The sequence below is a fragment of the Lissotriton vulgaris genome, chromosome 1_1 (genome assembly GCF_964263255.1).
Source record: "Lissotriton vulgaris chromosome 1_1, aLisVul1.2, whole genome shotgun sequence".
In the NCBI taxonomy this organism is placed as follows: Eukaryota; Metazoa; Chordata; class Amphibia; order Caudata; family Salamandridae; genus Lissotriton; species Lissotriton vulgaris.
In genome coordinates this window covers 145,406,984-145,432,781 of record NC_141685.1, presented here as the reverse complement: position 1 = coordinate 145,432,781, position 25,798 = coordinate 145,406,984, and the positions used below count along the sequence as shown (strand labels likewise).

The 25,798-nt window shown below is 44.1% G+C and overlaps 1 protein-coding gene across 1 annotated transcript in view; it reads right to left on the bottom strand.

Moving 5' to 3' along the window:
- Nucleotides 1–3,348: 3,348 nt before the first annotated feature.
- Nucleotides 3,349–25,798, bottom strand: part of LOC147737852 (uncharacterized) — a 46,351-nt gene continuing 23,901 nt past the window's right edge. Inside the window, exon 2 of the mRNA XM_086947809.1 lies at nucleotides 3,349–10,585. Coding sequence (XP_086803935.1) covers nucleotides 7,362–8,651 — 1,290 coding nt within the window. The 5' untranslated portion in view covers nucleotides 8,652–10,585 and the 3' untranslated portion in view covers nucleotides 3,349–7,361. The remainder of the gene's footprint in view (nucleotides 10,586–25,798) is intronic.

Below are 25,798 nucleotides of genomic sequence, written 5' to 3'. Positions count from 1 at the left end.
TAAAATGTAGGAACAGAAGGGTATCTTTAGGTATAGCATTCATTAAGGTTTGACCAGGCTTGAACCTAGAATTCCTGAACTTTTGGACATTTAAATGTCATATTTTAAAAGAATTCACACACACCCAGCATGAGCTCCGTGAAAAATTGAAGATGATTGAATTGTACTTAGACAATATGTGCGGATTAGTAATCTATTGATGTAAAATACAGTGGTCAGGCAATGCTTGTGGATCTAATCTAATCAGATTTTAACTCCATAGTTTGTTCAATAAAGACTGAGCATAATACTTGAAGGTCCATCTCTCAGATCAGTTCTATTACAGTTTTATTGCGATAACACTAAAAGAGATCAATGATAAATTGGTTTTAAAAGCCATGGGTGGAATTGATCCTTGGTCTAAATCTAAATCATTGTCTGCAATAGAAACCAGTACAAACAGATCAAATCTAAAAGCATTGAATATGTTTATTATAGTGGTTTAGAGTAAACACAGATGACACACATTGTTCCTGAAACTCAGAAAATGTATTGAAAGATTATGATTACAACCTATTTTATGTCCAGAAACCGGTTTAGATTCTTTCCTGTTTAAGTGACAACATTTGCAAACATATTTAACAAAACATTAAAGCTGGATGTCAGAAATTCTGTCTTTAAGCATTGTGTAAGTTATGTGTGATGGTTTTTATTTGATCTGAAGCAACACTAACACTAAATAGGTACGTGCACCGGTTATCATTCAACTAACATTATTAGCAAACTTAATTTGGAGGGAATTGAGAAAAATTGACTCATGTACCAAGCGTTTTAATTTTCAAAAATCCACTGGTTCGGTAATTCACAGAGTTTGCAAATGTTAAACCCCTTTTAGAAATGTACTAAGCCAATTAACAATTAAGAATTTTTAAGGGGAATGTTAATAGTGTCCCTTCTAAATACGTCATACATCCTTAAGGTATGTATTAAGCTTTGAAACCATACGTGAGCTGAAAAAAAGTAACAGGAGGTAGTAACCAAAGGGGAAATTTGTGAATCTGAAAGTAAAATGGGGTGCATTAAATATGCCTTTATTTAAAAGCCATCACAGACACAGTAGTGTGCTGACTCCACAAGCAACCACTTTTAACAAATGGATTATTAATACATGAACCTCAGTATTTCCAATATTGCTGAAATGTAGTCTCTAATATTTTTGTCATGTGGTGTAAATATTTGTTTCTATTACTTTATTTTTCATTTCAATATGGTCATGAAATATACCTATTATTTTTGTCAAACATATTGAAATATCTTTGTCACAATTGTTGGGGCATTCTAAAAAAGTGTTTTCACTCTCTAACTTAAAGCTTCCTAGGAAAAATACTGAAGCGCAGTCCTGCTTTCTCCTAGATCATTTAGCTTTCTCACTAAACCAAGCACAATATTGATTTGAGAGAGGTGGCTGTTGTAGTCATACGCACTGGGGTTAGTTTAGAAAAGACAAATATAGAACTTCCTTTATCTTTAGAAATAATACTTGCAAAAGTTTATGTCCAATAATTTCAGATAATTTACTGATAAAGATATCAGATAAAGATCCCCTTATTTCTTATACCTTGTGGTTTCAAAAATCTGCTAGAATTAACAGACTTCTCTTCTAGATAAATCCAGGTATGAGAAGGTATTAAATGCAATTATCAACTTTCCATTATTTTAACACATTTTCTCAGTGCACAGAGTATTTTTCCTACATTGATCACAACATTTCAAGCAATGGTCTGTGCTTAAACGTACAATGAAGGGGTAAAAATGTATTTCTACCACAATCAAGAAACCCTTGTGTCTATGAGGATTATTGCTGCAAATGAAGACTTACCTAGGATGAAATATCCCTCACCCACCATAGTTGGCATGCTTCCTCATTCGGAATCTCCTCCCACCATTATACCTAGTTACAGTACAGGGTACAGCCCCCTCACTGAGAGGGAGGAGTTCAGGCATGGTTTGTTATAGAGAATGGTATACGAAATACCACATAAATGAGCTCAGGGTAGTGGGGGCAGCAGAGTGAAAGTTAATAAGAGGTCAACATGTTTCAGCCAATGAACCCTCCAAACAGGTGTTTGCGGCTTTCTTCAGGACCTAATCAAAAGTGTTGCTGCTCATTGTACTCACTCAATAACTAGCATTGGCATAGCCAATAGGTCTCGCCTTTGGGACCTTATAAGTGTTTAGCCATGCAGGTCCAGTAACAATGTGAAATAACTTCTCTTAAAAAAAGAAGACTATAAACTAACTAAGTTGGACGTGACTTTATTACTGGTTAATCAAATGTTTCTAGAGGTTTAGTATATATAAAGAAATCCTTTTTTCTATGGCGTGTCATATAAAATTGATGCTCTAAATTTTGGTAAGAGTACACAATATAAAAAAATTCCATACTGCTTTTATATCAATTTACTTTTGAAAGCTTGAAGTGAAAGAGAATTCTAAATGTCATTTGCTTATGAGTAGGCGCTAATTACTATTTCCGGATGACAATGTAGTTAACATTTTTTTGAAAAAGATGCGTTAGAAGTATGGGTAGGGAAAATGGCTATTTTGGCCAAAGGCTCCCCTTTCTATATGCATGCTAGTTTTAATTTGTACACAGAATCAAAATTTTGGCCATGCCCAATTCAAAGGAAAGCATGCCCGCTGAGTATCTCTCCAACATGATCCACACTTCATAAAGGGCTATGTAAGTGTCTGCAGCCTCTTCTGTAGAACAACAGCCAAAATGCCCAAGGGACGCAGAAAGAGGGTGCACTCTGATGCTTCATCATGTACGAAGCCTTTGGCGTTCGTCTGTACTAAGCTAGTGACAGAGTAAGTGGAGTGTTTATTGCCCTCTGTCACTCTACTTCTAAGCACCTACTACAGCTTGTACATTGGTTACTGTAATCTGTTCACCTACATTATGCTTAATATAAAGAGTGCACAATTTCGGCGTTTGTGTCTGCCTACAATGTGGACATGATACAAACAACAGTACCTACTGCAGTGTAGTTCCTATATTCCCAATAGGCTCTGCGCATTGGAATAACATAAACAATAGTTTAAACGTAGGACTGAAGTCGGCTAGGTCTCTATTGAATATGTTAGACTAAATTGTGAATGCCAGCTAGCTCAGAGGTCACTAGAAACTTTCTCGAATTCACAAGAAGGGATTAGTTTCTGACAACCGCATAAACATGACAACTTTGTTCCCCAAGAATAAGAAATATATCTCTAGAGTCGTGGAAATAATAGATTGCTATTTCCCTCAGTCAATTGTGCATGCTTCGTTTCACCAGGATTTGCAGAGAAATAGAGAGACGGGTGTTTTCAATAAAAAAGGTTATTTATTGAGCAGTCTTCTTTCTCATGCAAGAGAAGTGAATTTCTACAATGGCAATGCTTGTTATAAAGTAAAGTGTGTACAGTAAAAAGAGTATTATGAAATAATACTGTAAAGCATGATATGGTTTCTAAGCCATAAGATACATAAAACGGAAAAAATACATATAATGATAAATAACGACTAAAAGTACTCAACTGGTGCTTCTAAAATACGCCTACCCCGGTGTACCTAACCTAAGTCTAGTACGATGGAAGAAGTAAGTGAGGTGTAGCTTAAGTTCAGTATTTTTTGCCAAGAATCTATCCAAGATATCTCTAAGGGTCTAATGAGCTCCGTACCTTGGTTTTAGAATGAAGGAGGTCTTGTATCTCTCTCTCAGGACTCGATCTCCCAGTAACCCGCAAGGGTAGCAGGGTAACACTGGAGCTGGATTTCTCGGCAGGAGAAAAGACAGTGTCTTTTTCAGTGCGTCAGCTGGAGGGTCGGCTTCCTTCGGCACTCGCTACAGTAGGGCATCGGGCAAGTAGTTAGTCGATCTGCTCCAAATCACTGTGTGTTTGCTAGGGCAGATGTGGGTATATTTATACCTGGGAGGTGCCGAGTTTGACGTAAGATTGGACATAATAACGTCACTAAGAACTTGCAGTTTTTTGAAAACTCCATGAATTCTTGGACAAATCAATACTTAAGCAGGGGGAAGTCCTGGACTGCTGAAGTTTAGTTTCTCCAAGAATTTGTTGTGGATTCTAGGAACTTGTGGAAGTAGCCATGCCATATTTGGACTGCATTGGCTATGTCTAAATATGGTTATGATTCTTATGCCTATATAAGGATATAATAAGTTATACCTATATAAGGGCATGAATCGGGAAAAATTACACTAGGGTCCTACATTCGTCTACAACACTACAAGGTGGATGTTACAATTCAACAAGAGTCTAAAATACTTCAGCACAACTGACTTTGCATAAATTTTGTGTGGCATCAGTCTTGATGGCAGGCCAACTTTGTATACATTATTATCAGAGACTATACTTGCCACTTGGATACAACTTTACAAGAGAATTTTATGAATTTTCGTACAGTTGTATTTATATAATAAAACAACCTACCCACAATAATTGATCTATCTATTCATCTTTTTGGGTTCTGGAGTAGCATGCTACTCCCTTAAAAGCGCTTCAACACTTCATCAGGGGTAGCAAGCGCAATATAAATGCAAAACCTTCCCTCTCCTATTCCTCCAGTCTCTTTTTCAACCCAACTAACAGACCAACATGTCCAGCTCACAAATACATTTTATATTTCCCTACACTAATTCACCACTAATCATTTTGGGATCCTGGAGTAGCGTGCTACTCGCCGAAAAAGCGGTTCAAATTGACCCTAATGCACTCTGCTGCTTGCAGAACTCCGCGTTGAGTGGTTGAGTTTTTTTGACACTTTGCCGAGTTCTTCATTGAGGAACACCGCCTAGGCCTAATCTTAGCATGAAAATCTAGATTTCAGTCATATGTTAAGAAACAAGTGTGAGTAGAAACCTTTTGGGTGGAGAAAATTTAAGACATTAATATTGTGAATCTTTTGTTAATTAGTTGATGTTTGCAAGTACTAACACTTCTCTGTGTCAAGTAAAGACCTTGAGAGTTTTGTAACTTTCAGATACTCAAATTGTAGATTTTGTTGCAATTAAAACATTTTCAAGGCCTGAAATTTCTTTGGAGGTTGCATGCGGGCAGCCTAAGTTATCCTGCAAGAATTTCTTGATTAAATCTATTGCAACTACAATATGTGCTCTCTCATGTAAAGTCAGGTTGTTAGAAGCTTTTCTGCAACTCTCATGTGAATTGACAATGTATTTGTGATTAAACCTTATCTGACATTCAGAACACACATACAGCTTTTTTCTCCCGTGTGAGTTTGCTCATGACAAGTGAGACGTAATTTGTGACGAAAACTTTGCTTGCATTTCGAGCACTCATAAGATTTTTCCCCAGAGTGGGATCTCTCATGAAGCATAACTCTGTCTTTCAGATTCAAGCTTTTATGGCATAAGTATTTCTTCAGTGTGGAGTTTCTGGCATTCAGAGCACTCATACGGTTTTCATCAGTATGGAGTAGATTATGGTTAGTGAGGCTGTGCCTATCAAAAAATAGGAATTTCTGGCATTCACAGAATAGGTCATGTTTTTTCCCTGTGTGCGTCTGCTCATGTAGGTGAGATTGCATTTAAAATGGATGCCTTTCTGGCACTTGGAGCACTGAAGTATTTATGATGGTGTGTTTTCTTATGGTGCATGTAACCATCACTACCTCTGAATCTTTTCTGACAATTAGAACACTGATGTTTTTCCCCCAGTGTGGATTCTCAAATGTGCAGTGAGATCAGATTTACGGCTGAAACATTTTTGGCATTCAGAGCACTGATAAGGCTTTTCCCCAGTGTGGGTCCTTGTATGTGTAGTGAGTATTCTTTTTTCACTGAATCATTTCTGGCATTCAGAGCACTGATAAGGTTTTTTCCCCAGTGTAGAATCTCACATTTCAGTCAGGTCAGTATAGCTCTAAGCTGGCCCTGTACGGGGACGACTTGATTTTATATACGGGTGATCTAGGTACAGCTATTTCTCGGATCGAGGAACTGACAGCAGAGTTTGGGGCATTATCAGGATACAAGGTGAACAGATCCAAGACTGAGGTCATGTGTTGGAACATAGATCAATGGTATGGCACTGAGAGTCGGGAGTTTAGATATCTGGGAATATATATTGTGGGGAATTGGATCGAATTCCTAAGTTAAATCTGGACAGAACAACTAGGGAAATGGACCGTTGGTTTAGAAGATGGAAGAACCTCCCATTGTCAATCTATGGGAAAGTGAATCTAGTGAAAATGGTCATTCTCCCCAAGCTCTCCTACCGGTTTTCCACAATACCGCTAACATTCCCTAAGAAAGACATAAATAAGATACAGTGTAAAATAGGTAGTTTTGTGTGGGGGGACAAAGGGGTGCGCCTGACCTGGAAGAAACTCAGAAGAAGGTTATTAAAAGGTGGGTTAGCTCTCCCCGATATTAGTCTATATGTAGTGGCATTCCAGTTTAAGAGCCTACACATTCTACTTACTAAGCTAGACGACTCATCCTGGAGCAGATTGCTGGGAGAGATGGTGAGAGCAGAAGGGGGAAGCGATACCTTTATGTATAAATGTAGATCTCCTAGATTCTTCAAGCGGGTTTGTTTGAAGATACTAAAAACCGCCCTAGAGACATGGTACAGGGTAAGGGTAAGCAGTGGGATTGGGTACTATTCAGACTCAGCTCCAGTTTGGGATTCACCTGGTACCCCGGACTGCTTGAACGATGCCTTGGCAGTACCTATTAAAAGAGCTGGGATTACGAAATGGAAAGAGTTAATGGATGAGGAAGGGATATACCCATGAGAGTACTAGAGGGCAAAGGTAGGGACAGATTTATCAAGATTTAAATATCTTCAATTGGTGTCTTGGCATACAGCGGAACGTGAGGAAATAAAAAGTAATGAGGAAATAGAAAGGTTAAGTGAATCCTTCACAACCATTATAAAAGAAATTTCGGTATGGTATCAACATCTACTAAAGGGTGAAGACACTGGAATAGCTTTGGCAGAGGGGGTTTGGAACAATTCCTCCTTGGCACCACAGGCAGAGGGCATGCTTGAACCATCTTTGAAGACACTATACAAACATTTAAAGCCTGCCTGTCTGAAAAAGAACCATTTTTTCGTGGTCAATAGGCTTTACTAAACTCCTTATAAAATCGGGAAATTCGCCCCCTCACCGCCACCAAAATGCCCTAGATGTCAAGAATTGCTGGCAGATGACATCCACATGTTTTTTGAATGTTTTTGAAACAGTTCTGACATTCAGAGCATGGATAAGGTTTTTCCCCAGTGTGGAATCTCACATGTGCAGTTAGAAGTGATTTACGGTTTAAATGTTTTGGGCATTCAGAGCACTCCTAAGGTTTTTCCCCAGTGTGGGTTTTTATATGCAGTGTGAGATGTCTTTTTTCACTGAAACATTTCTGGCATTCAGAGCACTGATAAGGTTTTTCCCCAGTGTGGGTTCTTATATGGTGAGTGAGATTGATTTTTTCACTGAAACATTTGTGGCATTCAATGCACTGATAAGGTTTTTCCCCAGTGTGGATTCTTATGTGCCGTGTGAGACTACTTTTTTTACTGAAACATTTCTGGCATTCAGAGCACTGATAAGGCTTTTCCCCAGTGTGGGATCTTATATGCACCGTGAGATTGCGTTTTTCAATGAAACATTTCTGGCATTCAGAGCACTGATAAGGATGATCCACAGAATGGGTTATTGAATGTTGAGAAAGACTTTGTTGGTTACAAACCCTTTTCTGGAATTCAGAGCACTGATGAGGGTTTTCCCCAGTGTGGAATCTTATGTGCCGTGTGAGACTATATTTTTTAATGAAACATTTCTGGCATTCAGAGCACTGATAAGGTTTTTCCCCAGTGTGGGTTCTTATATGCACCGTGAGATTGCGTTTTTCATTGAAACATTTCTGGCATTCAGAGCACTGATAAGGTTGTTCCACAGAATGGGTCACTGCATGATTAGAAAGACTTTGTTTGTTACAAAACCTTTTCTGGCATTCAGAGCACTGATATGGTTTTTCCCCAGTGTGGATTCTTGTATGTTGAGTGAGTCTGATTTTTACACTGAAACATTTCTGGCATTCAGAGCACTGAAAAGGTTTCTCCCTAGTGTGGGTTCTTATATGATGAGTGAGACCGTTTTTGTCAATGAAACATTTCTGGCATTCTGGGCACTGATAAGGTTTCTCTCCAGTGTGGGTTCTTCTATGCCGAGTGAGCTCGTTTTGGGTAATGAAACATCTCTGGCAATCCGTGCACTGATGAGGTTTTTCCCCAGTGTGGATCCTTGTATGTACAATAAGTCCTATTTTTTTACTGAAATATTTCTGACATTCAGAGCACTGGTAATGTTTTTCCCCAGTGTGGGTTAATACATGTAGAGAAAGACTTTGTTTTTTACAAAACCTTTTCTGGCATTCAGAGCACTGATAAGGTTTTTCCCCAGTGTGGGTCCTTGTATGTACAGTAAGGTCTCTTTTTTCAATGAAATATTTCTGGCATTCAGAGCACTGGTAAGGTTTTTCCACAGAGTGGGTTAATACATGTCGAGAAAGACTTTGTTTGTTATAAAACCTTTTCTGGCATTCAGAGCACTGGTAAGGTTTGTCCCCAGTGTGGATTCTCATATGTTCAGTGAGATAAGATTTACAGCTGTAACTCTTTTGGCATTCAGAGCACTGATAAGGGTTTTCCCCAGTGTGGATTCTTATATGTTCAGTGAGATAAGATTTACAGCTGAAACTTTTTTGCCATTCAGAGCACTGATAAGGGTTTTCCCCAGTGTGGATTCTTGTATGACGAGTGAGTCTACTTTTTAAACTGAAACATTTCTGGCATTCAGAGCACTAATAAGGTTTTTCCCCAGTGTGGGTTCTTATATGCACCATGAGATTGTGTTTTTTATTGAACCATTTCTGGCATTCGGAGCACTGATAAGGTTGTTCCACAGAATGGGTCACTGCATGATTAGAAAGACTTTGTTTGTTACAAAACCTTTTCTGGCATTCAGAGCACTGGTAAGGTTTTTCCCCAGTGTGGATTCTCATATGCGCAGTGAGATAAGATTTACTGCTGAAACTTTTGTGGCATTCGGAGCACTGAGAGAGGATTTTCCCAGTGTGCATTCTCTCAAATTCAGTGAGATGAGATTTATGGCTGAATCTTTTTTGGCACAGGTACCTTTTTCCCCAACTTGGGTTATTTTGCTTTGATTGAGGCGGGTTTGAACACTGAAATTGTTCTCACAGCCCGTGTTTTTAAAAGGTGTATTCCTAGAGTTAATATCTCTACATTTAGTTTTCTCTTGCTTATATGCCACGGTAAGAGTGAATCCGATTTTAGAGTTGGGCTTGTTTAGATAATGTTCAGCATTTATCTCTAAAAGATATTGTGTGCAATCTTCTTAACACTTGAATTGAGCAAAATATGTCTGGATGCAGCCCTGCAACACCAGTCGAAATGTTTGTAGCAGATAATAGTCTTTTGGTTATAGCCTCTCCGGCAGCAACTTATTTTGTGACTGAAGTTTTTCTCAAATCTATTTGTATAGGTTCTTAGCAATGCAGTGATAAGGTGTTAGTCTGATATTTAATGATTAAACTGAGAAGTACCTTTTTGCACTGGCATAATGGCAGTAACTGAGAACGTTAAAACATGCAGAGTAATATTGTGGCTCATCAGTCGCAGAACAACAGTTCCTTTTACCCATTCTGTGTTTGGTGTAAGGTTAAGGATTGTAGTTCTGAAGACAATGATTTATTTACATTAGCTAGCGCAATGGTGCTCATTTAATCCATTTTTATATTTAACAGTTTTAAATATCACTCCTGCACAACAGATAAGGTTGAGGTGATTTACATAGAATTACAGAACAGTACACAATAAAAAGGAAACAATCTGAGATGGTCATGAACACAATAAAGTGGTGAATTTTTAAGGTTTTCGCCAGAGTAAGCAGAGTGGGTCGAGGTGTTATATCCCGAAGCAGATAGTCTCAAACTTGCGTAACTGGTTAAAAACGGTTGTTGAACAAAGGTGATTTTCCAATCTTTTGGTTGTTAGCGTGTCAGCTTCGGAGTCTTCTTTCAGTGTCTTTTCTTTGATGGTTTGCAGAAGAAACCTTTTGTTATATCTTTCTTTTATGCAGTGTGTGCTTCCTCTCTAGAATTACATGATGCTTTAGATAATGCGACCCTCTGGGTGAGTAGTGCGCTAGGTAAATTTTTTTGACTTGACTTGTTATTCTGTCATGCTGAGGCAATTTGTCTTTCTGATAATATTTCGGATGAGGATGTGGTGATTGGTCTTTCTGGCACTATTTTGGATGCTTTGTGGACAGATATGACTTTGCTCTGGGTTAATGAAATGCAACATTAGAGACTTCACTTACAGGTATAATACTTTCCTCAGCTCCCACTTCCTCGCTACACCTAGATTTTGGAAATTGTTTAAACTTAGAATGCCGGATGTCCTTCAGTTTTTCAAAATAATCCTTCTTATGGCACTAACATTCAGATGGCTGGTGCTAAATCTTGCTTTCTTCGTCCGTAATTTCAATCACCTGTAGTATTAAAATTAAATAGTTAATACATGTAAATATCTCCAAAAATAATTTACAAGCCATATCAAAGCAGAATTGCAGAATTTTGAAAGTGTTTAGCTGTTCTTCAGACAGAGCAGAGTGAAGAATGGTAGCCTGAGAGACCTTGGATCTAGGAGTGAGGATTTGTAGAATTTCCAACATTTTATTAAACTCAGAAAGGATACATGTACCCTATGGACTTGTAACATAGAATCCCAAAAGCAAACATTAAAGCCATATGGACTGGCACCAAAAAGATATTTAAAATAGAATACTATTAATTCATTTTTAATGTAGATATTTAGGATGGGAATTTCCCCCCCACGGACAACAGGCGTTTCCCCCTGTCCTGAGTTACCACCTACTTGTATCTGGTAACCTGACTTTTTCGCTCTGCCGCACGTAAACCTATTGTGTGTTGCGAGGACTATGCCTAGACCTATCCCTCAACTATGGTCCAGAGTATGAATCAAGAGCAACGAAATTAAGGAGTACTTTCATGTGTTCATTTTATTCCCCCTGATAATAATTTTTTAGGCTTTTCTGCACCTGGATTTACCGGGTGCAGAAAAGCAGGACACCATTTTTTTCCAGACAGAAAAATTAGACTGAAAAGACACACAAGACTCTGGGTGCAGCAGAAGCAGCCACGACTTATGCTGTTTTTTTTTTACTAACTGGGAGAAACACACAATTCTTCCCTCTGTTATAAAATGCTTTCCTCTTCCCTCCCCTGCTTCACCCATCTCCCCCCAACCAACCACATGCATATAAATACCACCTGCTTAAAACAAGTGGTTAATAAAAGAAGAAAAACACTATGAAATAGTGAATGGCATGTGGTTTGACAGACAGAAGAATCTGTTCCTTGTGCAACTCCCCAGTCCATGGCGTCAAACTTGTAACTGGACGTTACTGGGGTAAATCTACCACAAAACAATTACATGAGATTTTTCTGCCACCCCAGTACTGTGCAACTTCTAACAAGGGACTATGAGAGGTCTTGGACGGGTCCTGTGACCTGGAGGGTCACACCAAGTGTGCCCTTATTTAAGGCAGAGGACTGCCATGGGTTTACCAGATAGAGCGGTGGTGGCAATGCACCCTGTTGTAAGGATCAATAGCCTGATGAGATCTTTGCACCATGGTCAGTGGAGTGGCTTTCTACTGACACACCCATGTAATGCTCCATTTCTATACCTGTGCCCAAACTTTGCGCTAACATCAAGTGCATGTTTAGGGTGTTGGTGTGCGTAGCATAAATGCAATGTGAGAGTGCGACAGAGTAAACTGCATCTCCTGCCTGCCAGTTGTGTATACAAGTGGGACCATCTATACCTCTTTTATACCCTAGTTCAAAGTCCTCTGTTACCAAGTAATAAAGTGCTCTACAAATTACTCAGGTGTCTGCTGTGACACCAGGGATGGTGTCAGCCTGACAGTTTATCTAAGTTGAAGGGACATCACCTGCAGGCTGAATTACTTAATGGAGAAGCTGTGTACCTGTCCTGATGAGCCTAGAAGTCTGCCTAGAAGCCTGCCTGTCCGGTAAGAAAGGGAAGGGAGTTTGACTATCCAGCAGGAGGACAAGGCTGTCCTGGAAGAAGCAAGGTCTGACACATCCCCGTTATCTGTAGGGCGAGCCGGAAAGCCATCCAGAAGGACCAGCTAGTATGAGGGACACCCACCCCCCCACCCCAAGACTCTCCTAACAGTTCAAGGCAGAAAATAAAAGTATACGACAACGTGATTGTTGAGGCCCAGTAGGACGATTGCGTGCTGCCAACAGGCTGTTCAAGGTTGCACTTGTCAAATTCCTAACACAACAGGGTCTGAATCTACTGACTTCCTGGAGAGCCTGTGTTGGGCTTTTAGCTGCTGAATTTCTGACTACTCTGTGTCAGAGGCCCATGAGGGACTACAACTACTCCAGTGTCTATCACCCTGTCTGAGCTTATGCCTGTGGTCCAGCCGGCCACAGTGTGGGCTCAATTGCTGACGGTTTGGCCTCCAGAGGGGCTGCACTTACCGACAGGCCAGGTGTGACTGCTACCTTGTGACTGCTGATCTTCAGGCAACTGCAAAGAAAAGACAGAGTGGGTGCCCTACTGAATGCAGCCCTACATCCAGGACAAAAGCACTCCACAAAAGCCTGCTGGTGGGTCATTGCTCTCTCTCGAGTCTTCGGGCGTGCCATTCAAGTGTCGTGAAACAGGAAAGAGACCCAGACAAGACTGACTCATCCAGTGAAAGGGTAAGACACTTACAACAGAGCATATACACATTGGGGTGACTGGAGTGACAGAACTGACCCTATACTATATTCATGATACCCCTTAATGCCGCTAGAGGGGAAGAGGGGCTCAGAACCGGACACACCTGTCTGTAGCACATGGTAGTCTGGCATGCCTGCACTATCTTTTCAGCCAGACTGTCCATAAAGATGATTTTAGGGCCACTACGCACATAGCAGGGGGAATCACAGACCATCCGCTGGTGGAGGTGCAACTCGATGGTCTGGTAGTGGACTTCATCCTACCCCGAAGGGTTGATCCGTGATATTTAAAAGACAAGACGTTCAAAGCTTGTATGAGAGATGGAGCAGACCTCTATTTTAAGGAGAACGGGCGGCCTGTTGAATCAGCTTGCGTGCTATAGGATGAATTCAAGCCAGAGATCCTTGAGGACACTGACAACAAGGGGATGGAAATACTGGGAGAGACTTCCTGAAAGACCTGACCCTGCCAATGCTAACGAATGAGGATCGAGACGCACTAGAGCAAGACCTGACAGTAGACTAAATAAATAAGACAATAAGAACCTTGCAAACAGGGCACGCGACGGGACCTAATGAGCTCCCCTTAGAATTATATACAAGCATGATGGATAAAATAAGGGAGTGCCTCCAGAGTAGGTTTCGGACTACCTGAAAATAAGGGCGTCTCCCAGAGGACCAAAGAACGTCTGAGGTGGTGGTCATCCTAAAAAAGGAAGAACTAGCAACTGAGTTTGGGTCTCATAGACCTATCACTCTGCTTAATTTTGAGACTAAGGTCCTTGCGTAGGCCCTGGTGATCTGCCTGCGGACAGTAGCTTTATGCCACACCAGGGAACGCGCTTAAATCTCCCGACACCTTAATGGAGTACCACATGCAGCAGGGGATTCCTTTGCTCGTGTATGTGGCCCCTCTAGTGTGCATGCACGTCAATAACACAGTCACCCGAGTCTTTGCCGTCCAACAGGGATGTTCCTTGTCTCCTATGCTCTTCACACATGCGTAGGTTCACCAGGACCTCTCATAAGGGGTATTCCAGTTGATCAGGAGTGGGATGAGAGAATCTCCCTCTATGCTGACGTTTTGCTGTAGGACACGTAATCAGCCTTCTTGAGTGAACAAATCCTACACATTTTTCACATATTTGGAGAATATTCAGAATATAAGATCAATTGTAAGAAGTCCTTAATATTCCTGCTGGTGGCAGGGACCCTGCGGCTGCACTCTAGGTGCACAGTTCGGTGGCACTACATGGCTTTAAATATTTGGTTGTGTTCATTACAAGAGAACCACAGGCAGGAACATACTCCCGAAATTAGACTGGCTTCGCAGGGATGCTCCACAATTGCGGGCGCTCCAGCTCTCCTTATTGGGTGGGGTGGCCCTATGTAAAGTGATGACCCTCCAGGGCCTCCTGTACATCATACAAAAAACGTCCTTTAAGATCCCACCAGACATTTTCTTTCAAAAGATAGGGTGAGAACTTTTGCTCCTGTTGTGGGATGGTGGCATGTCACGCTGAGTAAGGTGCAGAGGGGAGTTTATTAAGGTGGGCTGGCGGTTCTGAGCATTCTCAAGTATTACTGGCCCACGCAGCTGGTGGCAGTCAACAACTGGGTTTTTGCGGACCGTGAGGAACCTGCTTACCGGGTAGATAGATTGGCCATGGGCAAGAGAGGTTACCCCACCCCGGTGTTGTATTGAAGAAAGCTTGAGGGCACCCTACCTACTCGTAGCCAAACAGTGGTAAGGGTGTGGAGAGAGGCACCCAACCTTCGGAGAAGAGGGAGCGTCCGAAGACGAATCAGCGATTCGACGCCTGTCCGGCACCTTAGAGTCCGCCGCCTGAGGCAGGATGTCATCACCATTGGCACCGAAGGAGACGCCGGACAGGGCTCCTCCAAGTCACGCAGCGCCGGGGACCGGAGCCGAAGTGGCTAAGGGGCGGTGCCGGAACGGCACCAACTCGACCTCTGACGAGGCAGCCGCCTGCGTGGAGGGACGAGAGGGACCAGGGGAGTGACAAGAAACCCTCTGCCAGCCTCGACCCAGAATGGGACGTAGGTGGTCTGCCGACCCATACGGCGCCGCCAGGGTCGATTAAACCTCCAACTCGACCTCCGACAGCCACCTGCATGGAGGGCCGAGAGGAGCCCGGAGAGGGGCGAAGGGTCCCTGTCCAGCCTCGACCCAGAGCAGGACGAGGAGGTCTACCGACCCCTGTGGCGCCACCTGGGCCAACAGGCACCGGCGCCGTAGTGGCGTCAGCTCAGCCATGTACAAGGCTGTTGCCTGTCTAGATGGCCGAACAGGGCTCAAGGATGTGACCCGAGCCCCGCTGACCTCCCGTGACACCAGAGGGACTCCCACAGGAGTTTGCAGTGAGGCAGAGGAGCCATGGTCCGAAGGAGAGAGACCCGAAGGGCCAAACCCCAACAGCACCACATCCTCCAAGCCTGGAGACGTGCCAAGCGGTGCCGAGGTGCCAAGGAGGGCCTCGCACAATGCAAGGGATCCACTGACGTCCTAGGAGGGGAAGGAGAAGGAGATGCCAGCGAGGCCTGCAAAGCCGCTGCATATGTCTCCATCTGGGCTCTCGACGCTCCCTCACAGGGAAACGGTGGATAGGAGGACGACACGCGGGGCTGCATTACCCGCGGAGAGCCCGTGCCCCCGGCAGGCCGAACACCAGACCCCGGGGACAAGCTGCGACATTTACCCACTGGGGAGCGACGCTCGTGCGACATCGGAGAGGGATGAGGACGGCCGCTTCTGATCCATCTGCGGAGGCTGATCGAGGAGATGAAGCCGATCTCGAGAGACGCGCCGAGAGTAGTTTCTTCCGGCGCTCCCGTCGCGACTTTGGCTTCAACTGTTGGCACGACAACGTAATTCTACATTAAGGAATCTGCAGCTAGTAGTCTCTATCCAATACTGAGGCTTGTGTGCCTAGTACAGGTTTAATCTTACGGTGTGTGTGTGGGTTTATTTGAACCTTGTGGTTTAATCTGCACTTGTTGTTTATGCGGTGTTGTCACATCCTTGTAATTATAAAAGGTATGTTACAGGCAACTAGGTGTCTCTTGCCCGTGACTTCTGAGAAAGTAATGGTTCACAGTTAACAGCAGCAACATTCTAAAATGTCAAGAGCCTGATTTACTGATTTGCTGGCCGGGTTATTCAGACACAAACGTGACGGATATCCTGGCTGCCGTATTACAAGCACTACTGAATATAATAAAGGGGAGCCTTGTTTCTTTCTTTCGTACTTTCTATTTCTATTGTTTTTATTATCTTTATTTTACTCTTTTTGTTCTCTTTCTTACTGCTTTTTCTGTTTCTCTCTATTCCTGGTTTATCTTTCTTTCATTTCTCAAATTAAGAGTGCTCAGCCTCCTAAAGCATTTTAATCATTCATTTGAATTTATTTTTTCCTGTCATAGGGATTATTGCACAGATATCCTTATAAGTAGGGTCTTATGAATTCTGCATGAACCTTTTTACTAATGGTCCTAGTTGAAGGTGTCATTTAGAAGTTAAATACATGTTCAATATTCTTGATATATAGATCCTTTCGATGAGGGTCTCTGATGCTATAATTTAATAATGCAGGAACACTTCACGGAGAAGAAGGCCTTGATAACTCTTATGAGATAAATAAGTTGATTCACAACAGGGTATTCCTTTTATGGCTTAATAAATTCCATGAATCAATTACGTACGCCAAATCTCCGGACAAAAGTTCTGTTCCTGGCTGCAGCCAGGAACAGAACTTTTGTCCGGAGATTAGGCGTACTTACATCCTTACATCAGGAACGCCAGTATTGACTATTCTCACATTATTTGATTCATGGAATTTATTAAGCCTGTGGAATGACAAATGAATCATAGACGTTTAGCAACCTTGACTGTCTAGGAAGATATCTACACCATGGCCCACCAAGATACCATGGTTGACAGTGTCAAAGGCGACTGAGAGATCCATTAGCACCAGGACCTGAGGAGTACCCCTGTCAGCGCTCTCTCACAGGGAGTCCAATACCGCTAGTATTATGGTCTCCGTTGAGTGGGCAGGCCGAAACCCAGCTTGGTGTGAGTCGAGATAATTGGACTGTTCAATAAAATTGGACAGGCACTTCACCACATGAGCCTCCAGTACCTTTGCCAGGCAGTAATTCAACAAGATCTGGGGGTCTGCCCCTGATTTCTTCAGAAGGAGAACCACAATTGCCTCTTTAAAGGCCTTAGGGACACAACCTGGACTAGGGACTCATTCAGAAGAGAGTGGGCTGGGCCCAGGAGGCCGGTGAAGGCTTCTTTTAGGACGTGTGATGAGCAGGGGTCCGTAGGGGATCCAGATTTTAGACGAAAGGTCCTGGAACACCTGTGTACAGTAGTTCTCTGCAATCTTCTCTGCTGGTGCACATCAGTAGTGCCCGGCTCTTCTTAGGTCATCAGGAACTGAAGTTCAGAGACTGGGGATGCCACCTGAAAACTAGATTTAAGGGCGCTACAAGGGAGTGACAGGTGGTGTCCAGCCTATGTACTTACTATGACTTCCCTGGTGACTTACAATATCCAGGAATCGACTAGGATATTGCAGGGGCATCAGGGACATTTCATGCAGATATGCCCTCACAGGGGGGAGAGGATGTGGTGCAGCAGCCAGAGCTGCCAACTTGGGAACTGGGGATCCGGGTTCAAGTCTCTGCTTCAGGGCGACATCCTGTGATTCTGGGAAAATCACTGTATCTTCCGGTGCCCATAGACAGCGTCTGTAAACCCTCACAGTTGATGAGCTGCAATATATAAATCTGCGAACTTTAACTCACTGCCTGAGATATGTGTAAGACATCCCTCTAGCAGTGTTCATGGGAATGGCACACAGGGATGTGTGCCAGGTCGGCTCTTCAGTTTTGTCAGTAGGTGACGGAGTCTGAATTTAATAATTGTCCCACTCAGTAAGGAGGGATCAATCACCCACTCCCCTTCTTCTCTGTTGTCTTCAGTTGTGTGTGCGTCCTCCGGGTGATGCGACATCGATGCCACCGGAGGGGGCGGCCTGATGATCGATGAAGGCAGAGGAAGAGGCATCTGTGGGCCAGATGAGGCCGACTCCGAGGGAGGAAATCGGCGGTAGTAGTCATCAAGCACCTGGTGCAAATTAGTGAGGAGAGACATGGGCATCTGCACAGTTGGATTCTCAAGTGGTGGTTGAGTATTAGGCTCAGGGTAATAATCATATCCTTGGTCATCATCAATATCTTGTCATTTGATGAGAAGCTCTGAAGGAGTACGAGCAGCACGGAACCGGTTATCCTCTTCCGAAACCTCCTCATTAGCCCCATAGTCAAAAAGCTCCACAGAAAGATTTGGAGATGGTTGAATTGGCAATAGATCCAAAGAAGAGTTCCTACGTTGGCATTGAAGTAGGGAAACATCCTTCGTTCCTGTAGGTGGCAAAAGTGTTGCTGAAGATTTCAAGGGGACTAGACACATCAAAGCTGAAGGTGGAACCAAAGGATGCTGCTGCCGACTCAGCGGTCGACGACGAAGAGCGTGGTTGAAGTTCCGTAAGGAAAGGCGTCTGTGCTGTTGACGAGGCAACCGTCGATGAGGCAACCGTCGACGAAGCAGGTGGAGCCTTGAGAGCCATCGACCGTCTCGTCAGCGAGGAGGCATCCGTCGACGACTGACCGGAGACAGATCTCTTTTTTGTCGACGAAGAAGAAAAGGTGGTTGAGGAATAGGAATTCAATTAGGCCTTATACGGGGACATAGATTGTAGTTTCTTAGTACTCACCGTGACGTAGCTAATTAACATGTTATGTACGTTTCTATGGCACCAGACCCTCTTTTAGTTATACTCTGTCCTCTTTTATGAAAATCGTACTCTAGTTCCTCCTTGTGAATAGGTTAGCTTCACTCAAACAGGACCGATGCCATTTTGAACTAGCCAATACGTAATACGGTTTTCTCAAACCTCCATGGTGCTGCATTTCCACGTCTCCACGTTCTCATGAGAAATAGCTTAACATGTAGTAAGCATCTGCTTCTGCTTTGGGCTCGTCAAGGTTGTAGGAGGGGGCCGGCCAGATAAGCACATTCTTGCAAGCGCTGTGCGGACTCTCACCGAAACTACCAGAAGGGAGTTGACCAGTGTGACCTTGTTATACTGAGCTTAGGTGGAAGCTGGGTATGCCATATATGGGCATATCTCTTGCCACCTCCTGTACCAACTTGTACTTTTCCATCTTAGGCAACGGTTGCAAATTGTGATAGTATATAAGTATTGACCTGACAATGTGCCAGCAGTCTCTCGGCAGACCTCGGGGTGTGAGGTCGTTGGGAGCTCCTCTGGCAGAGTATTATTGGTTTAATAAACGCTTGAACTTTCTACACTGCCAATCGACTGAATATTGATGAATGATATTTGGTAATTGTAAGTATAATTCTTTTAGGGGTAAGTGAAAATTTCGGTACTTCAGTTGGCGACTCTGCCGGGACTCCGCGTTGGGATCCCCCTCCGTATCTGGAAAATAAGGGGACATTAAGAGGGGTGTTCTCGGTCGGGGGGGGTGGACTGACCAAAGAAAGAAAAACGGTTGCTCCGCTTTTCCGATCGGGAGAAGCCTCGGCTGCTAGTGGCCCCTCGCCGGAATCCTACGGGTGAAACCCGGAAGAACAGATCGATTGGCAGTGGAGAAATTTGCAATCGAACCTGAGTGCACCAGGTGAGTGTTTCGTCTGGTTTTGTGTCGGATATTGTTCTGCATTTGGTTTTGGAATTTGGTGGTTATAGACCACGGAGATCTCGGTATTTTGGAAGGGGGTCTGATGGGGCAGTAGTGAGACTGCACGGGCGGATGCCCCTATTTTTGTATTTGATAGAGATATGACTACCACGCCTCCGTGTGACCGGTGAAAAGTTCACACCTGGCCGGATCGCCCTCTGAAATGCTGATGGTCATGCTTAGCTAGCACTCGGACAGATCTGGAGCGGTGCTTGAAAAAGCGGGCTAAGCCAGCATAGTCCGGGAGGTGAACCAAGAAGGCCATTGGATGGTCGGTAGGTCGGTCTGTGGTTGTGAAAAACCTGTGTGGCTATCTCTAGGCAGCCCTTATGGTGAGGCTGTTTTGATCTTTGGTTCTCTGACTTTGGAATATACCGGTTCTCCACAGACGAGAGTCGACGGGCTCCGTTTTTGATTTGGGCTAGCATTGGTTCATATTGGTTCGTTTTGTCTGTATTTTATCTGTGTTCTGTTTTCGTTTACTTGCGTTCAGGATTGTCATATGTCTTTTGGGGTATGAATAAGTGATTGAGTGAATAATTGAACATGGCCATGTGTGTGTGTGTGTGAGAATATTGTAAACAATAACTTATCTAATTCCTTCCACAGCTACAATTAGAACGTAGAAAAACAATGCCGTGCTTCAGTAAACGATGTTTTGGCTGTACCAGCCGAAATAGTACTAGATTAGATGAAAGTCAGCAAGCCCCTCCGGAGGGAACTCCCAGTCATGACTTATACTGTAAGCACGGGATTGGATCTTTGGTGATCAATCGTCTATGGCACAAATACACCAAGGGTAATGTAGTATTGCAGTGGCCATGAACAGGGTCTTTCGACCAGAAAAAGATCAATTATTTGCAGGAACGTCTGTTCGCGAAACGCAGCAGACAGTCCATGTTCGATACCCTGAGGACATGGCAGAAAGAGGCCACCCGTAGAAGAATGAGAGCTGAGAAATTAGTAAAAATGAAGCAAGGACAGACCATTACTCAGAAAGCAATTGAGCATGACAAAAACCAGACAAAGCAGAACATTGAGTACCTGGATAGACAATTTCGGTTGGAGGTAGATAAGAGTTATGTTGCCCGTAAGGAAGCCAAAGATGAGATAGAAGATCTGTTGGACGTTCGCCCTCCTCCGCCATATGCCCCAAAGCATATATATCCAGCGATGCCTCTCTTAGCACCCACAGCCCCTGTAGTGCGTACACAGGGAGGAGCCCCGCCCCGGGCTCCCACAGAGGTACCGAGCACCATTGCTTCCTCTGCTAGGAACTTAGCCACTCTGATCCCCGACACACGCCAGCCCCTTGGGACGGCGGGCGTCTCCCCAATGGTATTAACAATGCCTCGCCCCATAGGGACTTCCCAGTCAGCCAGCGCGACCCCCGAAAGTAGGAATCGAGCTCAGATTGGAGATTCAGAAGGCTCGCACATTAGGCGACTATTTACGAGAGGGTCTGTGGGCTATGGAGAAAAGGAAGCCATAGCCGACCAAGCAGTTAGATGGATGTCCAGTGATATATATACTTTGACTGATATATGGAGTACTATGAAAGATTTTGAGCCAGTGATGCAACAGACTGCCCTGCAAAACATGTCCCGATTTCTTATTGAGATCTGGGAACAGTGTTTTGGGGAAAAAGGATTGGCCCGAGGATTCTGTATGACATTAAGGGCCATGCCATAGATTTGAATTAAGCCCAGAAGAGGTGTATAAGAATGTTGACACTCTGGTGGGTTATCGAGGCAGACTATTTTCGCGTTTCCCTGAGTTGGGAGTCTCAGCACCCCATGAGTGAGGTGCACCCCATTTATCACCCCGAGATAACTGAGCTGCGCAATGATCAGAATGCAGTAACACGGGACCGAGTAGAAGCCAGGTTTCAGGAACAATGGGTGTATACGCCATGAAAACGAAGTGAAGTGTTGGCTTTAAAACCCCAACTTCCAGACCCCCGTAAGAATCCCACTGCCTACTATAAGGAACTAACGGAAGCAGCGTCTTCCGCTGTCATGACTCGAGCAGATATTGAGTTGTTTTTCGGATTGTTGGTTCCCGTAGATATATGGCGGCAGGTCCATGATACTCCCCACGCGGCCGAGTTGGGGGGTACCTGGGAGAAGCTTAAGGCGTGGGATCAAGACCGTAAGCCGGGGAATAAGCCGAAGGCTGAAATAATTGCGTTGCCGACAAAGATTATAGCCTATATGCATACCTTGATTCCTCCGCGGAAGGTGGATTGGGATAAACTGACTGCTTGCAGGCAAAAGAAAGATGAAAGTGTCTCCGATTTCTTTACCAGATTCGAGGGAACTTTCATCGATTTTAGTGGTCAGGACCTCGCTAGCGAGGGGGGAATATGATTGTTCGTGAATAGATTTGTAACAAATCTGATGCCTGAGATTTCAGCCCGACTACAAGCTGCTGAAAGTACGTGGACTACGTCCTCCCTTTCTATCATATTAAGCATGGCTCAGTATTACGAACACAGGGAAAACGAGAGTAAGGATAAAGTTGAAAAGAAAGCTAAGGACCTTAAAACTAGAGTACTGTTACAGCAAGTCATGAGGGGTCGAGGAACAGGGAGAGGAGCCAGAGGGCCCGTGTCCAGCGGGCTGGTCTCCAGAGGAGGAGGAGGTCAGAACTCCCGATGGGGACCCAATCAGTGCGCATATTGCCGACAGGAGGGCCATTGGAGAGATCAGTGTCCGTTGCTGTTAGCACAGAACGGAGCTGTCCGAGGAAGGGGTCGAGGACGAGGCGGCCCGGACCGTAGTGATATGCACAGAGAAGAAGCAGTAAAGGGAGATCACGGGCGAAAATATTTCGATAAACCCCAAGGTAGGCAATACTACAATGAAGATTATGGGTACGAAGATCAGGATAGATTCGGAGATGTATAGGACAGCCAAGGACAGAGTGGGGGCCAAGTATCGATACGGGTCAATCAACAAGGACCCTATGTGACGGGGGAGTTGATGGGAACCACCGATAAGTTCTTAATTGACACAGGAGCAATGAATAGTTCGGTTGCTCGCTCGTTGGTCCCAGGGGCCACTCTGTCTGGGCAGAATAACGTTTCAGTGGGATTTTCAGGAGTTCCTGTCATAAGCCCCATCTCTCAGCCTCTCCCCTTTGCGATTGCCCGTTCACCATGGACTCTCCTTTCCTTTTAACTTCCAGTTGTGGAGAGAATCTTTTGGGTTTGGATATGCTAAAAAGACTGAACGCAAAAATACATTGCTCTCCAGGTGGTGTTTATTTGACTATTCAAGATCCAAATGTAAGCGGGAGGCAGTGTTTTGCTAAGAATGACCCATTGCCGCCTGAATTTGCAGGCATATCGCCCAGCTTGTGGGCGACAGGAGATGCGGATGTTGGTAGATTGGATATCCCTCCTGTCCGCATTACATTAAAGCCCGGTGCTAAGTTGCCTTGCATACCCCAATACAAGATCTCCCCAGCGGGAGAGTGAGCTTTGCTTTCTACAATACAGGATTTAATTGATAAAGGGGTGGTAGAAAAAACGGCATCGAACATTTGTAATAGCCCTATCCTGCCTATTTTGAAAAAAGCTCCTGAGACAGGGACATCTGAACGTGTTGATGTATATCGTTTTGTGATTGACTTACGAGAAGTTAATAAGATAGTGGTGCCCCAATTCCCAGTGGTGTCTGACATCACTACCATCCTTACTATGATACCTCCCACAGCTATGTATTTCTCTGTAATAGATTTGAAGAACGCTCTCTTTAGTATCCCTATCCATCCCGATAGCAGGCAGATCTTCGGTTTCTCATTATCTGGCCGAAGCTTTAGATTTTATTGCGCTCCTCAAGGTTATACCGAAAGTCCTAGTATCTATAGCCAAGCCCTTAAGGCGGTCTTGGATGACCTGTCATTGCCAGATGGTAGCGTGCTCTTGCAATACGTTGATGATATATTGATAGTGTCTGACACTGAAGAGGGTTGTAAAGAAGCGACGGTTAAATTGTTGCACCATCTGGCAGACAGAGGTAATAAAGTTTCCTTGTCCAAGTTCCAATATTGTCGACAGGAAGTGACCTACGTAGGCCACTTACTATCGAAGGAGGGTAGGTGTCTATCACCTGAGCAAATTACTACCATTTCTAACATGCCTGTACCTTGTACGCAACGTGAAGTCCGGGCTTTTCTTGGCATTACCTCTTTTTGTCGTCAATGGATCCCTAATTTTTCTCTTCTTGCTAAACCTTTGCTACACTTAACCACTAAAGATGTGCATGAACCCCTCCCTTGGACCGATGAATGTCAGTCTGCTTTTGCTTCTCTGAAATCTGCTCTATGTTCTGCTCCTGTCCTTGGCACTCCTGACTACCGTAAACCTTTTGTACTATATGTGCACGAGGTCGACGGTTGTTTGCTTTCAATGTTGACACAGGGTTTTGGTGGTAAGCAAAGACCGTGTGCTTATTTTTCGGCCACATTGGACAACGTGGCTAGAGCACTTTCCAGTTGCCTGAGGGCCACGGCGGCTGTGGCGGCGGCCATCAGGCAATCAGAAGGGCTTGTTCTAAATTCTAATTTGACCGTGATGGTGCCGCATGCTGTGGATGCATTACTAAATAAAACCAGGACACAGCATCTGACAAGCGCGCGCCTCACAGGTTATGAATTGACTTTGTTTGCTCCACATGTGACAATTAAGCGTTGTGCCACATTGAATCCGGCTACACTGTTACCCCTCCCTTCGGGGGAACAGGCGAATGATGTCCAAGATTGTATTTTCAGGATAGAAGAGAAAACGAAGGGAAGAATCGATCTCACAGACGTTCCCTTATCTGACCCCCAAGGGGAATTGTATGTGGACGGTTCTTGTTTCAAATTAGCAGATGGCACAATGACAGCTGCATACGCAATTACAACTCTAAAAACAGTAGTTGAAACATTCCGAATACCCCATCGATCGGCCCAAGCTGCTGAGTTGATGGCTTCACTACGAGCCTGCGAGTTGAGTGAGGGATTAGAGGTCAACATATTCACGGACAGCCAGTATGCCTTTGGCGTGGCCCATAGTTTTGGGAGGTTATGGAGGGAAAGGGGATTTTTCACCTCACATGGTCAGAAGATACAGAATGGACCCTTGGTGTTACGATGACTTGCAGCCTTGACTCTTCCTAAGAAAGTAGCAATTGTAAAATGTAGTGCACATAAGGCAGTGGTGGATGAAGTGGGAGAAGGCAATGCTTTTGCAGACCAGGTAGCTAAACAAACAGACCAATCCATGGTGTCTTCCATGTATGTGAACTCCTCTGCAAAGTGGGTGGAGGAGTCCGACCTGTTTGATAATACTATTGAAAGTGTGTGAGAAATTCAGAAAGAAGCAACTTCAGTGGAGTTAGACAGATGGGAGCAGGAAGTAGGAAGATTGGATGAACTTAACTGTTGGGTGGATCTGGCAGATAGGCAGCGATGGTTGCTGCCCAATGCTATGGTACAGGCTGTCGTTACTATGGCCCATGGACCAGCTCACGTTGGAGCGAAGGGCATTTGTGCCTTGTTGGATCCAGTTTGGAATAACCCCCAATATACAGAGAACAGCTATACGTCTTGTTCAATATTGCATGATTTGTCTGCAACATAACCCGGGTAAAGGAGAACCTGTTTTAAGTGGGAATTTTGCACCCCCGACATTGCCCTTTGAGGTACTCCAGATGGACTACATCCATATGGAGCGCGTCAATAACTTGAAATATGTATTGGTGGTGGAATGCGCCTTTAGCAAATGGGTTGAGGCGTACCCTACGAAAGAAAATACTGCCCTAGCCACCGCAAAAGCCCTTATAAAGGAGTTTATCCCATGCTTCGGATTGCCTCGCTTGATCTGGTCTGATAACGGCGGGCATTTCCATGGGGCCCTTGTGCAATGTATATGCAATGGGCTCCAGATAAAACAAAAGTTTCATGCGGCTAGGCACCCCCAGTCAGCAGGATTAGTTGAGAAATATAACGGAATACTGAAATTAAAGATGGCAAAAATACAAGAGAGCACTGGTTTAAAATGGCCTGACACCCTCCCGTTAGCTCTTATGTCCCTACGGGTTACCCCTCATTCACGCTCTGGCTTGTCTCCCTAT